Source organism: Schistocerca nitens, chromosome 11 (assembly GCF_023898315.1).
Source record: "Schistocerca nitens isolate TAMUIC-IGC-003100 chromosome 11, iqSchNite1.1, whole genome shotgun sequence".
NCBI lineage: Eukaryota > Metazoa > Arthropoda > Insecta > Orthoptera > Acrididae > Schistocerca > Schistocerca nitens.
Window position 1 is genome coordinate 135,706,481 of NC_064624.1, and position 17,349 is coordinate 135,723,829.

Consider the following 17,349-nt stretch of genomic DNA (forward strand, 5'->3'; position numbering starts at 1 on the left):
TTTAAGAAAAACAGAAGAAACTCTATGTGTTGATACGTGATAGTGGATGAAACATGGAGTCAATGCTACACTCCCGAATCCAAGCAGTACTCTATGCAGTGGATAGAAGCCAGTTCTTCAGCTGCAAAGGAGGCAAGGACAGTGCCATCGGTGTTTTGGGATGTGGATGGTCGATTGTTGTTCAACTGTCCTGAAAAAGGTAAAATCGTAATGGAAGAATATTGTTCTCAACTTCTAACAAAACTAGATGCAAGCATTAATGAAAACAGACCTGACATAAAGAAGAAAAAAAATTATCTTCCATCAGAACAATGCACCTGTCCACAAAAGCTGTCGGCAATGGGAAAACTGAGGAATTTGCACTATGAAGTGCTGGAACTCCCACCCTATCCTCCAGATTTTTGTGCCAGGGACCTCCGTCTATCCTCAGAACAGAAGAAATTCCTTGTGGGTCAGTGTTTTTCATTCCAGTCAAGAAGCCATTGCAGCTGTGGGTGGGTACTTGGCACCACTTCTGGAGGAACGCTACAGAGAGGGGATCTACATCTACATCTATACTCTGCAAACCATCATGAGGTGCATGGCAGAGGGTATGTCCCACCCTACCAGTTATTGGGCTTTCTTCCCTTTCCAACCACGTGTGGAGTGCAGGGAGAATGATTCTTTGAATGCCTCTGTGGATACAGTAATTATTCTAATACATAGGGGGTTGTAGTAAATTCATAGAGTAATCATTCAAGGTCAGTTCTTGAAACTTTTGATTTTCTCAGGATATTTCACGTCTGTCTTGAAGAGTCTCCCAGTTCAGTTCCTTCAGTATCTCTGTGACACTCTCCCATGGATCATAAAAACCTGTGACAATTTGTGCTTCCCTTCTGTGTGTTCATTCGATATCCCCTGTTAGTCCTATCTGGTATGGGTCCCACACACTTGAGCAACATTGTAGAGTGGGTCTCGTGAGTGATTTGTAAGCAATTGTAACCAATCTCTTTTGTAGACTGATTGCCCTTCCCCTCTATTCCACCAATAAACCGAAGTCTACCTCATGCTTTACCCACAACTGAACCTATGTGATCATTCCATTCCATTTCATATCCCTACAAAGTGTTACACCGAGATATTTGCATGAGTTGGCCAATTCCAGCAGTGACTCATTAATATTATAGTCATAAGACACTACAGTTTTTTTAGTTTTGTGAAGTGTAAAATTTTACATTTCTGAACATTTAGCGCAAGTTGTCAATCTCTGCACTATGTTGAAATCTTGTCAGGAGTTGGTTAAATATTTATGCAGCTTCTCTCTTCATTATAGGTAATTGCATCATCTTCAAAAAGCCTGATTTTACTATTAATATACAACATGGACAGCAAGGAACCCAACACACTTCCCTGGGGCTGAAGTTACTTCTCAATCTGACAGTGACACTCATCCAAGATAACATGCTGTCGTCAATACAAAAAGTCCTCAGTTCTGTCACAAATTTCACTTGATACCTCATATGATCATACTTTTGACAATAAGCATAGGTGTGGTACTGAATCAGATGCTTTTGGGAAACCGGGAAATACTGCATCTACCTGGTTGACTTGATCCTTAGCTTTTAGTATGTCATGCGAGAAAAGTGAGAGTTGCATTTCACATGATTGATGTTTTCGGAATCTATGCTGGTTGGCATTGAGGAGGTCATTCTGTTGAAGATATCTCATTATGCTTGAGCTCGGAATATGTTCTAAGATTATGCAACAAATTGGTATCAGGGATATTGGATGGTAGTTATGTGGATCACTTCTGCCACCCTAGATGGCAATGATCTGTGCTTTTTTTCCTCCCCCAAGAGCTGGGCACAGTTCATTGTTTGAGGGATCTACGATAAATTATTGTTAGAAGAGGGGCTAACTCAGCTCCAAATTCACTAAAAAACTTATAGGGATTCCATAGGGCTACGATGTTTTCAGCTGTTTCTCAACATATCTGACACTAATACTCATTTTGTTCAGCTTTCCGATGGTATGAGGATTAAATTGGGGCAATTCTCATGGGTTTCCCTTTGGAAAAAATTGAGGTATGCATTTCAGCTTTTTCTTTGTTTCCCTCACTTTCAGTTCATGTCTCATTCATTACATTCAATCAGAATGTCTTTGGGTTCTGAGAAAGGTCACGTGACAATATTCTGCTGTGGTAGTCATTGAAGGCATCATGCATGGCTCTCTTGACAGCCAAACACGTTTCATTCAGCATTTCTGTGTCTATAGTTCCGTGCTTTGTTTTACGTGTATTACGGAGTAATCAATGTGACGATGGCATTGGAACACTACCCCTGTATAATGGAGTACTGTATCTGGAGAAATATCCATGTATTTTATTTAGCATATGGCATCTAAGTACGAGGGTTGAATGAAAAGTAATGCCTCCACCTTCATTAATTGGATTTGAATGGGAATATTTTAATAAATCAAATGCAGAAATAATCCTTAGAATGTGATCTTTAATTACCAATATTCACTTTTCTACATAACCACAGGCCAATTGGATAAATTTTTGCCAACGATGAACAACTTTTCTGAAGCTGTCAAGGAAGAAGTCGACACTCTGTTTCCACAACCACAGTCTTTACAGTTCTCTCGACGTCTTCATCAGAAGCAAAATGATATCCCTGCAGATCGTCTTTCATTATATCGGAAATCAGGCGGTGCTAAATCAGGACTGTGTGGAAGATGCCTTACGGTGGTGAGATTCGGTCTCCGAAGTTCTGGTGCAGTGGCACCCATCTGCTGTGGGACCCATGCGCAGATCTTCTGATAGCCAAGCAAAACAATAATGTGATGACACGTTCTTGTGAAATGCCGATTGTGCTCGCAATTTCTATTTGCGTGATACAACAATCGTCCTGAATCGATCTGTCAACATTTTGTTAGTGAAACTCTGTGGTTGCTGTCACAGGACGTGCACTTCTTTGTTTGTCATGCAGGTCAGATGTTCCCGCCTCAACATCTTTAAACTTACTCGCCCAGTGATGCACAGTACTCACACCTACACAATCACCATAAACTGTTTTCATTCTCTGATGAATCTCCTTTGGGGTGACACCTTCTGCTGTCAAGAATTCAGTGACTGCACATTGCATTGACCAACCTTCTGCGCAGGGTTCCATACTTCACACTGTAACAACACAACCTTTCAATTCTAAGGCTTTCCACCAACTGGAGCTGTAGAGAAGAGGCTATGGAACAAGCCAGTACATGCTGCATACCAATGCTGCCAACTGTTAAAAAAAGAAGGTGGAGGAATTACTTTTCAGTCAACCCTCATACATTTCGTTGTTGGATTACATTACATTAAATTATTACCAATCACATACAAACATCTAGTGCTTGTATAAATTTGGTGGAATTTTGGGGTTGCCATCAGGAATTCCTCATAGCTCCCTCTGTATGTCCTGGCACTATCTTTTTCCCTATTATGTTGGATAGTCTGCCTCAGTGCAACAGTGTCACATTTTGGCGTTCCCCATTTGAAAAGTAAATCTGCAAGTCGTCCTTATCTGCTCTCATTCGGTGGAGAGTTGACCATATCTTGTAGTGTTGGTGAAAATGATGGACAGCCTCAGTATTACAAGATAATATTTGGCATGGTGCCGGTCATTTTGGAGCTATTCTCTCTTCCAATAATTGACACTAATCCCTGTGAGGTTATTTGCAAGTGCAAGAGAGGGATGCCTTGAACATAGCCTGTGGATTCCGAAATCAGGAATGTCAGAAGTCCAGAGTTTGCTATGATCTTGTTGTATTCTCTGATCGAGGCATCTTTCTTTCACAGATTTTGAAGTGGTTTGTGGCTCGGGACAGATGAGATTAGACCTAATTTTTCGCAAAATTATATTCATAGTAATATCGGCTCATTGACGTTCAATGAGGGGCATACCCGTCACCGTGACATGTGTGTTTACATAGAATGACAGATACAGTCGTCACTGTGCAATTGCCTTGTTGTATAGTACTTAGGAATGTACTGCACTGACGATGGCTCCATTTTTAGTCCAGTTGTTAACACTTTGCCACCCGCACGTCTCTTACAAATTTATTCGCTTGGTGCCAGTAGCTCTAAATCGAATTACTTGGATTGTCGCCGGCCGCTTGTCACCTTTCCGTTGATGACAAGCTTCACACACATTGACTTTTGCGTGCTTTAATTTTCCGGAAATCCTTTATTTTGCTGTATTGTTCCACAAACTCGAATTTTCTTTTCAAGTAACTTCTCTTGCAAGTTCTACACTGTTATAATAATTATCCATGCAGAGATGATGCCACTTTCCATCGGAAGAAGTCAATAGTTCCATCGCTGTTTTTGCTAAAGGCTGTCTAGCGCCGGAATATATCTTGAATGAGTTAACGTATCCTGTACTCGAATCACACATCATCTGAATGAGTATGCTGTATTTCGTAATTTTTGACAGATTGTAAACTTTAAAATTTAACCGGCGACGCCACCATATCATTCCTTCATCAGTTGAGATGTTTTGACTTAGATTAAACATTTCTTTAAACTTTTTGGAAAAATAACCAATTATGAATTGCATTGTGAGAAGCCGGTCAGCATTATCCAGTTTATAGTTGCTGTCGGAAAAATGTAAAAATTATAATATTTGTCTGAATCGGTTGCAGGACATCGTTTTGCAAAATATCGGTGTGTCTGTCAATGGATTCGTTGACCAATAATCATTGATCTTTGCTTTTCTTACAATTCCCATAAGGATAGCAAGTCCAAACCATTTTCTAAGTTTGGGTCCTATAACGTCGACAAATTTGGCATTTTTTAAAATCCAGTTTCCTTCTATTGCAGTTTTTGACTGTAGTACTTTTTGGTATCATTGTTAATATATTCAAATAGTTCGTTCCCAATATATAACTGTACAATATCCTCGACACTATGTGTATCTTTGGGAAATATGTTTGGACCTGGGGATCCTTTAGATTTATTATTGGTCCTCGTTAAATCAAAGTCTGACCACTGTGCACTGTCTTCTTCGTGTGATTCATCCCAATCAGTTGGCAACCGTAGCATTCGCCGAATTCTTCTTGGACATATTTCACTATCTTCCTACGATTCTGCTTCACTTTTTTTTTTTTTTTTTTTTTTTTTAAATCCAGTGTCTTCTTCCCAATCGGCCAAGACGTCCGGAACATCAGACAAGACATCTGCGCATTCATCGTAAATAATCCTATTGGCTCTTTAATCTGCCATGATGAAAGGGCACAAGTACTTATAAAAACAAAACACTTGTTGACATGTGTATCTTATTGTTACCTAAACAAAACACCAACAGAATGCAAAAGATACTAACGTGCTGTTGCCGGCCACTGCGCGATACTGTGCTCACAACACCACTGTGGTGTCGCCGGATGGCATAGTCTGCCTTAAAATTGACCAGAAATACTCAACTTGTGAGCTTGTAGTTCGGCAGCGGCAACTATCACGGTGAAAAATGTGCTGTAAATATGGGTGGGTACAGCACTATCTACAACCAATAATGTGGTCGAAACACACACACACATTTGGTTTCATAAGTTTTACTTCCATAAATGTCAGACTCCGTCACAGAATTAGTTATGGCCAGTGCGTGTTTTAATTACATAATTAAGTCTCTCTTACCAGATATGCACATACTGAACCTTTCAATTATACAACAATACTCACTGAGCAGTATAATCTAACCAACCAACAACAGTCTCTCTCAGATGAACAATACGTGTCACACTTTAATGTAAAAGTTAATCAGCAATAATTCTTAACTGTTCTACTTCACTGTCCGTCGTCTTATTCACAACAGCACATCATTGTACCATTACATTATCATTCCTTCATCAATTGAGATGTTTTGACTTAGATTAAACATTTCTTTAAACTTTACAAATCCAGATTTCGGCTAGTGCCTAGCCATTATCAATGCGCTATTTTTTTAATCCCGATGCATGTTAGTCCCCAGTTGTTCGGGTGTCAGTCACCGTTCTTTGAATACTCGAGAAACTGTGACTGATGCCCAAACAACAGGGAACCAACATGCATAGAGATTAAAAAAATGGTGCATTGATAATAGCTAGGAACTAGCTGAAATCTTGATTTGCATAATAAAACCCGCAAAAAAAAGGACAACTGATTGCTGCGTGCTCTCATTTATAAATTTCTTTGTATTTCTTCACTTTCCAGTCTGGTCACATCACTACCCATCATACAAGTGTATAGACTGTTTCATGTTGGAACATTTTGCTGTCCTGACAAATCGTCATCACCTGACACTCTCTATGCCTGGCTTGTATCTCCTTCAGTGACATCTCCCAGCAAAAGCTTGTAATGGTAACATCGACCACCTTAAAAGTCTGTCGAGGCTAACATTAAAACTCTGTGAGCAATTTTTGAGAAAGTTGTGACCATGAGATAACCTAATGGGAACAGAACAATCGGAATGGGCTTTGTTTCTGAAACACTCCAGCAGAGTATAGCCAACAGTAAAGAGGTGGGACAGGAACAGACGTTCTCCCAGCACAAAAGCAAGTTGTAATATTACGTATTAATATCGGTACCCAGCCTAATTAGGCATTATTGCATCAAGCAGTATAATAAAGCAAAAAGCAGTGCTAAGGCTAATGGCCAGTGAGATAGCAAACAGTAACATATGCCCCTCAACAACAGTACTTTAAATGAACTAGATGCAGCAGTTTATAGAACCAATCATCAATGCACATGAAACTAATAGCAATACTAAACAGAGAAGAGCACAAAATGTTTCCTACTTAAATCAAGAACTTTAATTCTGTATTGCAATTAAATAAGGTAAATTAAAAATTTACTAACAGTTGAGTTTTTGGATGTGGCAGGATGACACAAATCATTGTAACCTACCAATTCTGCACCGTGAAGTAAAATGAATAGACCAATCTCCCACTGAACCTAAGTCCCATATCTCAGATATACCGGGTGATCAAAAAGTAAGTATAAATTTGAAAACTTAATAAACCATGGAATAATGTAGATAGAGAGGTAAAAATTGACACACAAGCTTGGAATGACATGGGGTTTTATTAGAACAAAAAAGTTCACAAAATGTCCGACAGATGGCGCTGGACAGCAAAATCTCAGTGACTGGGCATGACAATTGTGTATAAAAAGAAATGTAATGAGAGAGAGAGAATCAGATGCGCCAGCAGTCACAGCATGTTGATTTGACCTGAAAAGGTGCTTTTAGTGAAGTTGCATTATCAGAATGGGGAATGTGCTAGTTCAGCGTTACGATCCTATCAACATAGGAAGGGGATTCGAACTGGTGAAGGTCCATTGACAAATGCAGCTGTGGCGAGAATGATTTCGAAGTTCGAAGCCACGGGTTGTTTAGACGATAGACCCCGTAGTGGCTGACCGAGCACAAGACGTAATGTTGCAGAGACAATTCAGGAAGAAATGGAGACTGTAGTGGGGTCGTCTATGCACGGGGAAGTCAGTGCTCGTGCAGTTGCACGTTGCACCGGCATTCCACACACTACTGTTTGGTTGGCACTTAGGCTTACCCTCCGATGCTATCCGTACAAAATCCATCGGCATGTTACCTGGCGATTTTGTGAAGCGGAGGGCATTTGCGGTGTGGGCGTTTCAGAAGATGGCGGAAAATGACGATTGGTTGAGTAACGTGTCGTGGACCGATGAAGTTCATTTCATGCTCCGAGGGTCTGTCAACACCCACAATTGCAGAATTTAGGCTACTGAAATTCCTAAAACTGTCGTGGAAACTCCATTGCACGACGAGAGAGTCACGGTATGGGTTGGATTTACCACATCTACCATTATAGGGCCTTTTTTCTTCGAGGAAATGAGTGATTCTGGTTTTGTAACTGCTACCGTGATGGGTGAGAGGCACGCCGATATGTTACAGAATTGCATCATCCCCAGCCTGGCTGAGAAACACCTGCTGGAACGTACAATGTTTATGCAGGATGGCACTCCAGCCCATATTGCTAGATGCGTGAAAGATCTCTGGCACACGTCGTTTGGTGACGATCGTGTGCTCAGCTGCCACTTTCGTCACGCTTGGCCTCCCATGTCCCCAAATCTCAATCCGTGCGGTTATTGGCTTTGGGGTTACCTGAAGTCGCAAGTGTATCGTGATCGACCGACATCTCTAGGGATGCTGAAAGACAACATCCGATGCCAATGCCTCACCATAACTCCGGACATGTTTTACAGTGCTGTTCACAACATTATTCCTCGACTACAGCTATTGTTGAGGAATGATGGTGGACATATTGAGCATTTCCTGTAAAGGACATCATCTTTGCTTTGTCTTACTTTGTTATGCTAATGATTGCTATTCTGATCAGATGAAGCGCCATCTGTCAGACATTTTTTGAACTTTTGTATTTTTTTGGTTCTAATAAAACCCCATGTCATTCCAAGCATGTGTGTCAATTTGTACCTCTCTATCTACATTATTCCGTGATTTATTCAGTTTTCAAATTTATACTGACTTTTTGATCACCCAGTATTACAAGCTACACTGGAGCATCTCCACATTCTGCAGGCTTTCTCCTCATTTTGCAGGCTTCGACGAGCTGACGTGCGAGTGCGGGGCGCAGGTGATCGAGCCGCCGGTCCCGTGCGGCACGCGGCGCCCCACCTGCGACCGGCCGTGCCCGCGCGAGCACCCCTGCGGTCACGCGCCGCTTCACAGCTGCCACTCCGAGCCCACCTGCCCGCCCTGCACGGTGCTCGTGCAGCGCTGGTGCTACGGTGGACACGAGGTACGTCTGGACGGGGGCGAGTAGTACTGGCTCTAGGCTTCCCAGTTCTGAAGTTTGTAGCCTAGACCTTGCAGGCCCTTCCCTTCTGTGATATTCCTTTACATCATTATTTACTAGGGATGACACCTTCAGCTATATTTATAGGTCTAATCTTATTAGCAGTTGACTTTGGTGTTATGTTACTCTGTCTGTGTTATGTTACTCTGTCTTCAGGCCCCTCTATGATATCAGACTATCTTTTGTGTAATGGATAATTATCATTATTCATCTCATATTTCGTTGTTGTGGTCTTCAGTCCGAAGACTGATTTGATGCAGCTCTCCGAGGGTGCGTCAAAAAAATGTATACGCACTTTGAAGCGTCATAAAAAATTTATTTCCTGTTCTACAATGTTAAATTTCTGTAAATGGAAAGCTTAAAAGTCCAATTGGAAAAAATAAATGTACTTTTCAAATGTGATAAATGTTCAGACTGGCGGCCTTCAGCTTCAATACATTTCTGAGTACGAGTCACCACTGATTCCGTACATCGTACCAAACTGTCCGATGAGATTTCTGCGCACACCGCCTGAATCTCATTCCACAGTGTGTCCAGGTTACGTGGTTTACGTTTGTACACCTCATCTTTTACTGTGCCCCATAAGAAGAAATCCAGCTGCGTGAGGTCTGGAGAGCGTGAAGGAAATTAGATTGATCCCCTGCGTCCTATTCACTTGCCCGGGACATTGTGATCCGGGTATGCTCGTACGTCCCTATGATAGTGCGGCGGGGCGCCATCTTGTTGGAAATAAAACTCATCGTTATCGTATAATGCACGAATGGCATGGAATATGGACTCAGCAAATGTTGTTAGGTACGTTTCTCCAGCAACAGTACCTTCAAAGTGGAAAGGCCCAATGAGTCCCCTTGCAGACAAACCACACCACACATTTCCACCAGGCAAATTCACAGCATTTTCAACTGGAATGTGTCGATTATCTTCAGCCCAGTACACACAATTGTGCCTATTGACAGTTCCATTGAGTTTGAATTGGGCTTCATCCGACCAAATTATGCTACCCATAAATCCCGGTTCATGTCTCACCATCTCCTGAACCCATTCACAAAATTCTAACCTTTGATCTGGATTGTCGTCACTTAGCTGTTGCACCAGCTTGGAATGTACACATGAAACTTGCCTTTCTTCAGAAAGCGTAGCACGCTACTAGCACTTACATTACTCTCACGTGCCGCTTGCCTCGAAGATTTTTGAGGCGAACGCAATCATCAGTTATTTTGGTGCCCAAATAGCAAAGCTCATCTAGTACTTTAAGTGTTCTGTTTCCTTCCATTATCCTTGTTTTACTTTTGTTGATGTTCATCTAATATCCTCCTTTGAAGACATTGCCCTTTCTATTCAAGTGCTCTTCCAAGTCCTTCACTATCTCTGACAGAATTTCAATGTCCCTGGCAAACCTGAAAGTTTTTACTTCTTCTCTTTGAACTTTAATTTACACTCCAAATTTCTCTTTCGTTTCTTTTACTGCTTGCTCAACGAAAAGATTAAACATCATGAGGGATACGCGACAACCCTGTCTCACTCCCTTTTCAATCACTACTTCCCTTTCATGAACCTCAACTCTTATAACTGCTGTCTGGTTTCTGGACAAGTTGTACGAGGGAAGATCGGAAAGTAACATGCAGTAATTTTGTTACCAGAAAATTTAATACGTAACAAAACAAAAACAAAAAATCACAAATGAACTTACATATTTTACTTACTTGTTCTACACAGTCACCAATATTGTCAATACATTTCCTCGTCACGGTACTGATTTGAATATGCCCTGTTCGTAGGATGTTTAGTTGAAGTATAGCCATCTGCAGAATGTTGATTTTACTTCCACATCTGTCACAAAGCAGTGGTCAGCCAGGAATTTCTTCATAGCACCAAACGGATGAAAGTCTGACGGTGCAAAGTTTGAACTGTATGGTGAATACTCAGAGCACCTCCCATCCAAATTTGGCGATTTTTCTCACAAACGAGCAGCGACATGGGGGCAAGGACAGTCATGAAAAAGTTCAACCACCAAAGTTTTAATGTAGGCTGCAGCATTCAAAGTGGTTCTGTGTTCAGCAAAGTCCACCAATACCACACTTTATATATACCAGAACACTGTCACATGCACTTTCCTAGAAGATTGAGTCACTTTGAATTTTTTTCATACTGGGGAACCAGCATGTTTTCTTTCCACAGAGGACCGCTTGGTTTCGGGCATATATTTGTATGCTCATAACTCGTCACCAGTGACAATTTCTCTCAGAAAGTCATTCCCTTCTTTAAAGTAAAGCATTGTTCGGCGATTGTTATCATTCGCTGGCCTTTGTGGTTGTCTGTCAGGTTCTTAGGCACCCAGCAAGTAGTAACATTAATAAATTTCGTGTCGTGAGTAGTATCGTACACCACACCATACGTAGTGTTGAAGTGCCGTGATAAGATTCACAGTTGCGCACACTGGTCGTTCAAAATTGCTGTCTCAATGGCTCCAACATTCTGTAGGGCTACAGCTGTTACTGGCCATCTGGAATATGGCGAATCACTAATTTTTACACAATCCTCTTGGAAGAATGCACGCCAATGGACACATCCGTGCAGTTGTCCCCATACATGTCGTGCATGTGAATTTCACCCAGCTTATGCCCCTTGGCCCACAAATATCGAACTACGCTTCGCTGCTCTTCACAAATTGGCAACAGTAACATGCAAACCATATTTGTTGTTCTGGCTTCTCTTGCTGGTGCTGCACACGAAAACATAATACCCACTGTAGTACAAGCTTCAAACTGTGTCTTTGTGAAGTTTCAATGTTCGATCTGCAATAAGAGAGGAGAAAAAAATTATTGTACGTTAATTTCTGAACCCCCCCCCCTCCCACTTTTGTAAATAGCCTCTTACTCCCTGTATTTTACTCCTGCTATCCTCAGAATTTCAAAGAGAGTGTTGCAGTCAACGTTGTCAAAACCTTTCCCTAAGTCTCTGAATGCCATAAACCTAGGTTTTCCTTTCCTTACCCTGTGACTCACTGTAAGATGAATATACGAAGATACTTCAGCTACTCCCGTAGTTGGACACACTGACAGCAACCATCAATACTGCAATACTGAATGCAATGACTTACATTAGAAGATAAATTAAAGCAAGTCAGACCTACATTTTTAGTTTCTGGAACTGTTGACTGGAATATATTCTTTGATTTTCAGAATGTAGTAGGTGAAAATAGTCTACGTGAAATGTTATCTACAACTTGTACAGAAAACAAACTGCAGTTAGAATCTAAGAACATGAAAGGAAAGCAATGGTTGAGAAGGGAATGAGATAGGATGTAGCCTCTCCCCTCTGTTATTAAGTCTGCACCCTGATTTTTGAATGATCTTCCTCCACATTTCTCTGTTGTTTCCTGCTCTTTTCCACCACCAGACTCCCATACTGCTGAGATCCACTATTGCGTCATCAATCCATCTTCCTCTTTTCGCCTAGCTGAATCTCTCTCTGTTCATCATTTTCTTTGGAATTTTATCCCATGCCTTTCTCTCCACATGTCCTAGCCATCATATTCATTGTGATTTCACAAATTTTACTATGTCCCTACCTTCCATTAACACTTGTAATTTGACATTGTAGTGTGTTCTCCAGCATTCTTCCTCCCTTATTGGACCATAGATTTTGCGTAGTATTTTCCACTCAAATGTTCTTAGTGCACCTTTTTGTCATGTTCTGTCAGCAACCACACCTCTGACCAGTATGTGATAACCGGGCGGTCTAGGGAGTTATATATTGGCAGTTTTGTTTTTCCTGTAACAAGGTTGTTTGTGAAAAGGTACATATTTGCAAAGTAAGCTCTGTTTCCTGCTTATATTCTTTCCCTTATAGCCTCTCCAATGCTGTTATCATTTGTTATTAGAGCTCCCAAGTAGTTGAAAGAGGACACTCCTTTGAAGATTTCCCATTGATGTTCAGGTCTTATGGGTTCTTCTGGCCTCACCGTACATTTTGTTTTGTTTTTCATTTACTGTGAGGCCAATTTTTAAGCCTTTTGTTTCCATTGCCCGGTATGTTTCTTGGAGTGTATTGATATTTCTTCTTACTATAGCAATCAGTGTCATCAGCGTATGCACATATCTGGCTAGTTTTCATGAATATGGTGCCTCTTTTGTTGATTTTATTTACTGCACTATAACGGCTATATTGAATAGGACAATGGGGAGACTATCACCATGCTTCACACCTTTATTAAAGTCAAAGCTTTCACTGTTCTGCAAAGGACCTTCACTTTTGCTCTTGTCTCTGTCATTGTCACTCTGATTAGTCTTATTTGTTTAGCACATGTACCAACTACTTCCAGTGCTCTGTATAGTTCTTGCCAGTTTATACTGTCGAAGGCTTGATTGAAGTCGACGAATAGGAAATGCAGATCTATATCACATTTGTAGAACTTTTCCATAATTTGTCTTATCACAAATATTTGATCAGTGGTTCCTCTGACTGGTCGAAAGCCACACTGATATTCCCCTAGTATGTGTTCTGTGCACTTCTGTATCCTTTTGTTTAATATACTTGTGAAGATCTTATAAGCTGTGCTTAGGAGTGTTACACCTCTAGAGTTTTCACATGCAGTTCTGTCCCCTTTCTTATAAATGGGGATTATTATTCCAGTTTTTCCAATTATCTGACATAGTTTCTGTTTCGTACATATTTGATATTAATGTGGGTAGTTCCTTTATTACTGCCTCACCACCAGTTTTTATTAACTCGAGGATTGTGCCATCTTCCCCAGGGGCTCAATTGTTCATTCATATTATTATGGCCTGTTCTTTCTTCTGGTTCACTAAGTACTAGTGAGTGTGCAGGTTTATCTATCTGCCCATTTCCTTGCTATCTTATTTTCTGTAGCCCTACGACATTATATTTAAGTTTCAAAATTACATTGGCTATTTCTTTCATTTTTCCAGGCTGAAGTATTGTTCTCACATTCTATGATGCTGCTGTCAGATCCTTTATCCATTTCCTGTGCCAGAGTTGTGATACATGCTTTCCATCCAGTATCTGAGGCTTCTGTGGAATATCGGTAATATCCTCTTTTTTTTTACAGTAGGGGGTTACTAGTTCTATGCCCGACACACATCCTGGAGGTCCAGGATATGTATTAGGTTTACCGTATTTACTCGAATCTGAGCCGCATCTGAAAAATGAGACTCGAAAGCAAGGAAAAAAAATTTCCTGAATGTAAGTCGCACCTGAAATTTGAGACTCGAAATTCAAGGGGAGAGAAAAGGTTTAGGCCGCACCTCCAAATCGAAACAAAGTTGATCCGTTGTAACATGAGACACAATTTAGGTCGAATGGATGAAGATACAACTACAGTAGTTTGGTTCGAGTTGTAAGCTTAAAATTTAAGCTTTACCAAGTAGCCATTGCTATGTGTCAGGCGCTCCGTCCGTATTTATACAGGTACCCTTCCTTTTTCACGTGCTTTGTCTGGTTTGAATCGATTGCTTGTTTTGCTTTGATGTGATAAGTGCCGTTCTCTTTGTTATAGGTGTTTACATCACTCTAAGCTGAAAATGCATTATTGTACTGTGTCATGCATTGTTTGTCGCATTCTGATAATGAGTGTTTACGACCTGTTGCCGCTCACGGCACGGCTTGCTTTTGTGCGCCCTTCCGCCACTTACAATAAAAAAAGGGAGGAATTGTCTCATAAGTGAAACAATGGCAAGAGACTGCTATTTGTTGTTACTTACACTACAGCTTTCTTTGATAATGATCAACAAGAACCATGCATATGATAGAAGATGTTCTGAACGAGAGTTGAGCGAAAATTTTTCTCCGTTTGAAAAGTTTTGCAGACGCCTCTTCAGTACATTACATTCTGCACAGAAATTAGTCATCTTAGATTTAAAAATCCAGTCAGTTGCCGTGCTTCATTTCTGACTGTATCAATATACAGCATAAGAATAATATGAATATAAAAATGACGTGATACGTATATTCTTCAGAGTTTGCTGTTGTCTCACTCTAGTTTCCTAGTTTACTGGGCAGACAGGATTTAAACGAGATAGCAGCAAACACGAAAGAATATATGGGATAAAGTTTACATTCTTCTACCTTTTCTTTTAATTTATTTACTGACTTTGTGCCTGCAAAGCATGCCTGTGTAGCGCTACATATATTTGACGGCATAAGTTGTGGCGGCACCTACCAACATTTTTCAGAACTTCCGTTTACTCTGCACTCGATTCTAAGCTGCAAGCGGCGGTTTTTGGACTACAAAAACCGGAAAAAAAGTGCGGCTTAGATTTGAGTAAATACGGTACTCCTGCAGGGAAGCTGGTTTCACTACGTCTCTAGAGCCCTCCCTGTCCTATGTTGTGGGACACGTCATCTGGTTCCTCAGTAGAGACCAATCAGGCTTGGGTAACCCTGCCTGTAGCTACGCTACCACTTGGCACAGCTCTCGATTTCAACAAAATACGCAAACTCTCCTGCCCGGCATTGAAGGTGCCTACTGTAAGGTTGTGTCCCCTCGCAGGATCAAACAAGTGCTAAAGGAAACAAAAGAGAAATTCTGAAAGGAATTAAAGTCCAGAGAGAAGAAATGAAAACTTTGACCCTCTGAGCCCTTCGCCATCAGATACAACTACTATGTCATTAGCTAACCTCAGTCAGTCAAACCAAACAAAGAGCACAGTGTCTTTAGCACACTGACTCGTGTTGCGGTGGACAGTAAGTCAAACCTTCGTTTGTCCATTTCGATATAGGTTTCCCGTGATTTTCCTAAATACAAATGCCAGCTCGATTGCTTTGACAGTGCATAGCCGATTTCCTTCACCTTCTTTGAATCAATCTAATGGCTTTGATGTTGATGGGACGTTAAATTCCAATCTTCGTTCTTTTTCCTTATCGGAAGATTAATTGAACAGAATAATGTATAGTGTTTTAAAAAGAGCAGTAATAAGATGAATATCAACAAAAGCAGTGAGATGTAGTTGAATTAAAGTAAGCTATTCTGAAGGAAAGGAAACACTAAAAGTCATACGCAAGTTCTGCTATTTGGGCAGCAAAATAACTTGTGACTGAAAAGAGAAATTCGAGTGTCAGGAAGTCTTTCTGAAGTTATTTCTCTAGACTGCAGCCTTTAACATAATTTTTTCAATCATCAGTTAGAAATATATTTTTATTACACTTTACCAATTGCAACAAATCAATCGGTCATCTTCAGAAGCCTACAAAATTAGGGACATTGTAAATCTTTATACCTTGGCTATACATTTATGTGTACCGGAGTTGAGACCTGAGTCGAAACAAGGCTCCGGGAGTAGACAGCATTCCATTAGAACTACTGACAGCCTTGGGAAAGCCATTCCTGACAAAACTCTACCATCTGGTGAGCAAGATGTATGAGACAGGCGAAATACCCTCAGACTTCAAGAAGAATATAATAATTCCAATCCCATAGAAAGCAGGTGTTGACAGATGTGAAAATTACTGAACTATCAGTTTAATAAGTCACGACTGCAAAATACTAACGTGAATTCTTTACAGACGAATGGAAAAACTGGTAGAAGCCGACCTCGGGGAAGATCAGTTTGGATTCCGTAGAAATGTTGGAAAATGTGAGGCAACACTGACACTACGACTTACCTCAGGAGAGATTAAGGAAAGGCAAACCTACATTTCTAGCATTTGTAGATGTAGAGAAAGCTTTTGACAATGTTGACTGGAATACTCTCTTTCAAATTCTGAAGGTGGCAGGGGTAAAATACAGGGAGCGAAAGGCTATTTACAATTTGTACAGAAACCAGATGGCAGTTACAAGAGTCGAGGGGCATGAAAGGGAAGCAGTGGTTGGGAAGGGAGTGAGACAGGGTTGTAGCCTCTCCCTGATGTTATTCAATTGTATATTGAGCAAGCAGTAAAGGAAACAAAAGAAAAATTTGGAAGAGGAATTAAAATCCATGGAGAAGAAACAAAAACTTTGAGGTTTGCCGATGACATTGTAATTCTGTCAGAGACAGCAAAGGGTTTGGAAGAGCAGTTGAACAGAATGGACTGTGTCTTGAAAGGAGGGTAAAGATGAACATCGACAAACCTAAAATGAGGATAATGGAATGTAGTCGAATTAAGTTGGGTGATGCTGAGGGAATTAGATTAGGAAATGAGACACTCAAAGTAGTAAAGGAGTTTTGCTATTTGGGGAGCAAAATAACTGATGATGGTCGAAGTAGAGAGGATATAAAATGTAGACTGGCAATGGCAAGGAAAGCGTTTCTGAAGAAGAGAAATTTTTTAACATCGAGTATAGATTTAAGTGTCAGGAAGTCGTTTCTGAAAGTATTTGTATGGAGTGTAGCCACGTATGGAACTGAAATGTGGACGATAAATAGTTTGGACAAGAAGAGAATAGAAGCTTTCGAAATGTGGTGTTACAGAAGAATGCTGAAGATTAGATGGGTAGACCACATAACTAATGAGGAGGTATTGAATGTAATTGGGGAGAAGAGGGGTTTGTGGCACAACTTGACT

General features: G+C 40.7%; 1 protein-coding gene across 1 annotated transcript in view; it reads left to right on the forward strand.

The window, feature by feature from the left end:
• The window catches only part of LOC126212713 (protein shuttle craft), a 283,723-nt gene that overhangs the window by 182,202 nt on the left and 84,172 nt on the right, over positions 1-17,349 (forward strand). Inside the window, exon 14 of the mRNA XM_049940125.1 lies at positions 8,588-8,787. Within this exon, the coding sequence (XP_049796082.1) occupies positions 8,588-8,787 (200 nt within the window). The remainder of the gene's footprint in view (positions 1-8,587; positions 8,788-17,349) is intronic.